This window comes from Argentina anserina, chromosome 5, assembly GCF_933775445.1.
Source record: "Argentina anserina chromosome 5, drPotAnse1.1, whole genome shotgun sequence".
NCBI classification, from domain to species: Eukaryota; Viridiplantae; Streptophyta; class Magnoliopsida; order Rosales; family Rosaceae; genus Argentina; species Argentina anserina.
Genome location: NC_065876.1, coordinates 3,823,231 through 3,830,500, shown reverse-complemented (window position 1 = coordinate 3,830,500; position 7,270 = coordinate 3,823,231). Strand labels below are relative to the sequence as shown.

Genomic DNA, 7,270 nt, shown 5'->3' with positions numbered 1-7,270 from the left:
ACTAAGAAAGCATCATTAGCGTATTTTCAACATATAAGAACTAACAATTTGACAAAATTTGGAAACCATTTGCAGACCCACAGTAAATTGGTGCATGAACTCTACTTCCTTAGAATAAGGAGCCTAAGCTAGAAATTACTAACAAATCCTACCATGTTAAATAAGTACGTAACATTTCTATCTAGTAATTCCTATGCATCGTAAATTAGGACAGTCTCGATAGAAGAAACAAATTCAAGCTGCTTCCCTAAACCTATATAAAGTGTTGTAGGGTTGAACTTAATTATATTTCTGCCTGCTACCTTCCTTTGTCTGACTAGCTATGATTCAAACCAGCTAGGCGTCAACTACAGTATATAGGCATGATATTTATAGTAACGAATAAAAGAATGTACATCTGACGCTAGCTAACAAAAACATATAATTATGATCTGAAAACCTCACATTTCAATCAGCCTTCAAAGGTTAAGACTCATTCATTGCCAAAAATAAAAATTATTACTCATTGAAATGTTTTTCTAGTTATATTCTTCGGATATCCAACTCTATCTCACTGCATAATCCGATAATCTATCTGAACATCCCATGAAAATCCATCTAAGAAAACCAAAACATTAAAGCATGTTTTCAAACCTAGATTATGTATGATGAGATTTAGTGAAACAATGCACCTGCAGGTAAAGGGAAGTGAGATTTTCACTTATTTTGTGTAATAAGCCGGTAACTAATCCAGTTACCTGTTACACTATATATTTGGCTAGCTAGCAAGAAGAATAGTGCGTACGAAAGATGAATTCTACATGCTCACTCCCATATTGCAGATAAATACTAAGAGCATCTCCAATAACTTTGGCATTTTAGAGAAAAAGTGGAGTTTTGCAAAATATTGAGATTTTTCCCACTCCAACATCTTTTGCATCTCCTTCTAAAAAATAAAGAAAAACATGAGAGATAATGAAAAATTATTCAAATTTGTAACAACTTGCAAAATTTTGCAGAAATAACATTTAATGCTCCTACAATTTATCAAATAACTCAAGCTTTAATAACAACCAATTAAAATAATAAATAATTAGAATTATTTATTTCAAACTAACAAATTAAATATATAAATAATTTATGATTATAAAAATAAGATTATGTAATATTTTATTCACTTGTAATAAATGCATAAATATGTAAAATAGAGAAACGGTTGGAGTTTAAGCATAATTTTTTTTAAAGATTTTGACATTTTTTTCTCTATTTTAGAGAAATTTTGCCAAATCTATTGGATATGCTCTAAAATGAATGACATAATTAGGCACATTAATTACAGCTACTAAACGTACGTGAGTCAAACAATTATTTTCCAAGCTATTTTGTTCCTATACTTGATTTATTTTCATGCAATATGATGGATGAAATAACAGGTTTCTACTTAACTATTGATAAATCATATACATATACACAAGTAATAAGCAGATCGACTTAGTAATATATATTTACCGGCCTCATCAAACAGTTTAAGCCTTCAACTGGAGCTAGCGAAAGCCATTAATTAGGAGGCTTAGTAAAAACTTATATATGCAAATAAAAACTGTGCAGGGTAGCTAGTGAATGTACGTAGACATGCCTATATAGTACTGTTTTATCTTTACCAGCTAGAAATGTCCAATATTTGTCTACACATTAATTACGTTCAGGCGCAAACTTTATAATTACATTGGTGCGGCATGGGTAAAATCCAAAGAAGCATTATGTGAAATTGGATGGACAAAGAAGACAGCCTAGTGCTGGTTACATAGCCAACAGAGAGAGCGCAGTTTAATTTGTAAGTACGTACTGTCTTAGATCTTGTAGTATCTTTCAACAACATACATTATATAATGATCAACTCCAGTGTACGTACTATAAGAAGAGAAGCTAGTCTCAATAGAATTGATCTCAAAGTGTGTACATGGAGTAATTAAAATGAAATGATATGCATAGAGAGAAGGGACAGCAGCTGGCCGGGAACTAATAAGATGCTTTAAATCAATTAATATTGCAGCAAAGGTGGTAACTAATTACTGGCAAGAAGTAATGAGTAAAATTAATGATGATAAAGAGATTTAATTAAAGAAATAGTTTTAATCTTCTCAAAAAAAAATTAAAGAAATAGTTTTAAATTACATACACCCTATACCTTTTGTTTGTTTCTAAGCTCTGTCTGCAAGTCTCTCTGCAAAATCTGCGGGGGAGGATGGTGAGCCCAACGAAGTAGCTAGCTGCAGCGACAAGAGCAACAACCTACCAGGGTAAAATACAAAACTGCAATTACATCAGGTAGCTTTAGCAAGCACTGTGCTCGATCACTGCCTTCAACATGACAGCAAAGCTAAACTTTGTTTCCAAAACTTAGTAAATAGATAGAGGAAGATCGAAGTCGGTGGCCGAAGAGAATTTATATGAATATATTAGAAGATGGAGCTGAATATATAAACAAAATCGAGGAAACAAGTTCATCAGGAAGGCTTGGAATGGAGACCAGAGCCTACAAAATGAAATTATAAGAGCATGAAATCTTGGAATTGATGGGATCTATGCTTCATCGAATATCATGAACTATCTATCATCTCTCCTATATAAATTGTTATATAAATAATTTAAATATTTATACACCTGGTGATGATGATGATGATGAAGAAGAAAGAGCTGTTTAACTATTGGAACAACACATGGTGGCTTTGGCATATATATCTCTGCTGCTAGGCATATAAACCCCAAACCTTTTACTCCTTCGATTCTGTACAGAAATTCAAACCAATATTTATTCTTTCAGCACATACATTGTCTGCTCCCATGATCGATCCATCTGCGGCGTGTCTCTGAATACTAATTAATATTGCTAGCTAGCAAATGCTGTTGTCTTCATCGTTCAAACACCGAAATCCAATGACATGGAGGTCGACGAGGAAGAAGACGTCTTGCCTCTGTTGAACAAGTCGGTGGTGGCCGGCGTGCCGTCGTAGAGCCTTAACTGAAGTGGGGGTTGGGAAAGAGCCATTGCAGTAGTAGTAGTTGATGAGGACAAAATGTCGCAGTCGTCGACCGACTGATCGGATATGGGGCACTCCATGTTTACTCCAAACAGCCTCAGCCTCTTGCCTGCTGCGGCTACCTTACCATGGACCACAGGCACCGACTGCAAAACCATGGGCTCGACCACATTAACCCGACCCAGCTGACTCGCCAGACCAACTTGATGATGAGTATGAGTATGAGCACTAGCAATGCCTTCTTGTTCATGGAACTGCTGTGGGATTACTGATCCTCCTCCTCCACTTGATCTTAGATAATAAACCGGCCCCGAACAGACCGGGTTCATGTTCACCACATTTCCATATCCATAACCACCGCCAGCACTGCCGCTAGAATAGCCGCTGTTTCGATAGGGATGAATATTCATGCTGTAATTAAGCTGCTGTAAATGATGCTCTCGTGCAATGGTCGACGCTGATGATCCAGGTGGTCGCATTAGAAGCGGGCTCCATGGAACCGAGCGGTGGAACGAGTAATGATGCGGGGGAGGAATTCCAAAACTGGGGTGATGATGATGAAGCGCGTGGTGGTGGTGGTGGGGATCAGGCGCGTCGGGGCGGCGCCTCCAGTCAATGTAGAGGCGGTCCTTCCCCGACTCGCCGAGCCCGCGCTGGAACGACACGATGTCGCCGGCGTCGAGCTTCTTCTCCTTGACAAAACGGCTCCAGCCTTTGGTCATGACGTAACTCTGGCTGCTGTTCCAGTACGAGTACCTGAACCGCCACGGCTTGCCGGTCCGGTCCTCGAAGTTGAGGAGCAGACCCTTCTCGTTGGTGGAGGAGTCGAGTGGAAAGTACTTCTCGGCGTGCTGCTTAGGAATCACCAGCCGGTTAAGTTTTCCCACATCGCTCGGCGTCACCACTTTGTCGAACATGTGTTCTTTCTCTATGGCCGCTACTGCTGCTGCTGAACTTGTATGAGCTTCATTGTTCATCTCTTGACTATTGTTATTGTTATTATCACGCGGCGACGAGTCCATCAGCTCTAGCCTCGTGTCGGGACCTCCACCTCCGCCGTAAGTATCCCAGCTGGCAGAGGAGCTGCGGAGACCAGCGGGGAGAAGAGTGGCCGTACTGGTGGTGTTGAAGTGAGGTGAAGAATTAGAGGAAGAGGGAGAGGTGGGAGAGTAAGATGAAAAGGGAAGCTTACCTCTTGCTTCATCCTCGGAAAATCCTCCTCCTTCTCTGGATGCGCCGAAATTCATGATCAGGAAAAGCTAGATCTTGAAGATCTAAGGAGGAGGTGGAGGAGGAAATTAAATTCAAACACGGCTCTGAGCAGCAGGGGTAGGCAATTTTGGTAGCTAGCTCTCTCAGCCTACTTTCCTCTTAATTTGTCCTCGTTTTGTTGGTATTTGTTCTAGCTAGGGTTGGGATTTCACAACATGAGAAATTGTGGGGAACATAAAGAGTGAGATGGATTGAGGAGGAAGAAGGAGGAGCTCGGAGGAGAAGAGGAAGCAGAGAAAGAAAGGCGGGGGTAGCTCTCAATACAATGACGGTCGGTGCATTCTTCTTTGACCAAGAAGACTCAGACACCCCATGGACGTTTCAAAAGAGTGCAAAGTTCCTCTTGTTGTTGACCTTGTGCTTTGAGAGAGAGATATAGAGAGAAATTACACCCTTAAAAGAAAATAGAAAATGAGAGAGAGAGTAGCAGTCATTGTAGAAGAGGTGGGTGCTTCCCTGCCTGGAACCTTCTCTCTGGTTACTTGGTTAGGCATGTAGGCATGAGATTTTTCTTTTCTGATTTATATTTTTGTTATTTTTTTATTAATTGAGAAAATTAGAATGAAGTTTGGGATGCATGATCAATAAATTCTCAGAAATTATACGTAGGGACCCAAGTATTATCTGGTTGGGCTCATGTGAGCTTGTCCCTGTCATCTTCCCGGGTGCATGGTATTTACCGTATTTTCATTTTAATTTTTCCATGATTTTTTTTTGTTTTTGTTCGTTATTATGGATTTAATTTAATTAATGTTATCTACTATAAGGCCCAAAGGGCCAGCTGTTTTGGGAGGGTATGAACTTGTTACAATTCAATACACCAACTAGGATCGGTGGACCATTTTTATTCTTTTTGGCTTAATTTTTGGAATTTTGCTTCTACGGTACCTATTTTAAGAATCTATCTGCAGCAACTGGAGCTATTTATCTAATAAATAACGGTGAACTACTATATTTTACCTGATGGTGATTAATTATGGTAAGTGAGGGTTTTTTTTTCTCGGAGTTCATTCGACAGAAACTTTTGAATTATTGCTTCCGTTCATCTCGCTCGCTTTTAAAGTTAGACATATATACGTGAAAGTTTTTTCCTATTCATTTTCGTTTGGTGTAAATAAAGATCGAGCAATTCCTAGTATTCCAGGCTAAGTTGAATCACATCGATGATATCCAAAGTATTGCCTATTGGTCATGTATATATATAGTCGTCAACCCTATAAGCAAATATCTGCCAAATAGAATAAATACGACCAAGCTAGCAATCAACCCTAGGGTTTTTTATCAGAGAGCCGCGGCGGGCTTCTCCGGTGCCGCAGGATCTAGAATAGGAGTCTCTGGAAAACAATGATGTCTAGCTTATAAGGGCACGAGTGCGGTATGGATATCAGAAATGTGCATATATCCAATGTATAACATTTGATTATTAATTAGTAACTGGTTAATTAATTAAGATTCAAGTTCAGTTTTCAATTTATATCGAAAAGAATAAAGCCTGCAGTAATAAGGGGTTAGCAGAGTAGCACCTACGACGTCGTACATGGTAAATTATTAAGATGGACTGAGTGTGGCCATATCCATTAATTTGAGATACATTAGGCACTTAAATGAAATAAAACTTATACAGCTTGATAGTTATTGTGTAAGTTAATCAAATTGCTTTCATTAATTCTTATATAATTGTATGGACCATTTGTTTGTGCAAAATACTGTACACTCGACTGAAATGGAGAGGCACATTAGGTGTATAGCAATGTCGACTAAATGCCTTCCCCTCCTTATGCTTCATCCTTCAGTCACATAATCATAATGCCAATTTATTATATACCGGGTTTATGGGGAACACCTACAATTGAAAATATACGCTTCATTTCATTGACCTATCTGGCTATATATCCGGCCATTAATCTAAAAGATAATGGGGTGACCATGAAATTTATTTACCAAGCTCACCAGCTTTAGAGTAAATGAAGGGCTAGGGATTGTGTGTGTATATATATATATGCTTCTGCTTAGTATGTTTGATTGAACTTCGTAAGCAGCTGCATGACAGATGAGATTGAACATGCACCTGGTTTATATCAGTAGGCTCAGAATCGTATAAAACAAATATTAATCCACTACATGATCCCTACCATCCAATCATTCTTCTCGATCATGAAATTGGCTCTCCGAGCTACACACATATATATAGAATATCATAAAATCAGATAAATGAACATCACCTACTGAATGCTATATAATTAATTTAAACCCCCGCAGGCCGAAGCCCCGGTATGTAATAAAAATAATTAAAATGCGAGCTAGCTAGGGCATATATAGCTGGTTTTCCTCGACGTCTCTATCCTCCAGCTTTCCCGCAACTCCCAAGCCCTAATTTCTGATATACTTTTTTTCTCGTTTACATATGCCTCCCCAGAATTTTCATAAGGTTCCTCTAAGCCGGCAGACAAGAACTTCTATTCTACAATATTAATTAATAACAACAAAATTTCTATCAAAATCTTATAGCTACATTAAGTGTCCCTCGATTAGTACAACACGAGCAATGAAGCAGATCGATCACTCGTACGTATATGCATTTTACTGTGATAATTAAGGTCACCCATGGAAATCTGCGACCAAAATCAAAGTGTATCGAAGAAAAGGTTGGCTTAATTAGTGTAATAACCCTAAATTCCAAACAAGATTTGAGTTGTTTGGAATTCTATAAAGATTGTAAAATTTAATTAGATTGAAGGTGAATTGTTACGACATTATGAAATGAGTAATGGTTACGTTCTCGGAAACGTTTAATTCGAAAAACGTTACGTTTCCGAACGAATATATCGACTTTTATCCCATCGCTCGGTTGCGAAATCTTCCTTCACGAAAGTTGTAGGGCTCGTTGATACGAGTTCGTGGGTATGTGACGCGTTCTAATCGGACGATGTATGTAGAAGTTATTAACGTCGGAAGTTAGTTTCCGATTTGGAAACGAG

At 38.5% G+C, this 7,270-nt stretch overlaps 1 protein-coding gene across 2 annotated transcripts; it reads right to left on the bottom strand.

The window, feature by feature from the left end:
- Nucleotides 1-1,176: 1,176 nt before the first annotated feature.
- LOC126794017 (B3 domain-containing transcription factor NGA1-like) lies at nucleotides 1,177-4,649 on the bottom strand. Of its 2 annotated transcripts, none has more exons than XM_050520660.1 (2): nucleotides 2,644-4,649; nucleotides 1,177-2,515 (listed from the first exon to the last, which is right to left on the bottom strand). In XM_050520660.1, the coding sequence occupies exon 1, from the start codon at nucleotides 4,265-4,267 to the stop codon at nucleotides 2,900-2,902; it is 1,368 nt and encodes a 455-aa protein (XP_050376617.1). In that variant the 5' UTR covers nucleotides 4,268-4,649; the 3' UTR covers nucleotides 1,177-2,515; nucleotides 2,644-2,899. The 2 variants fall into 2 exon arrangements, with proteins under 2 accessions (XP_050376617.1, XP_050376618.1); XM_050520661.1 differs by having other exon boundaries at nucleotides 1,178-2,271.
- Between the last annotated feature and the right edge of the window lie 2,621 nt (nucleotides 4,650-7,270).

What these genes read in the sequence shown, in the direction of transcription:
- LOC126794017 (XM_050520660.1), bottom strand. Translation starts at nt 4,267, where the DNA reads ATGAATTTCGGCGCATCCAGAGAAGGAGGAGGATTTTCCGAGGATGAA.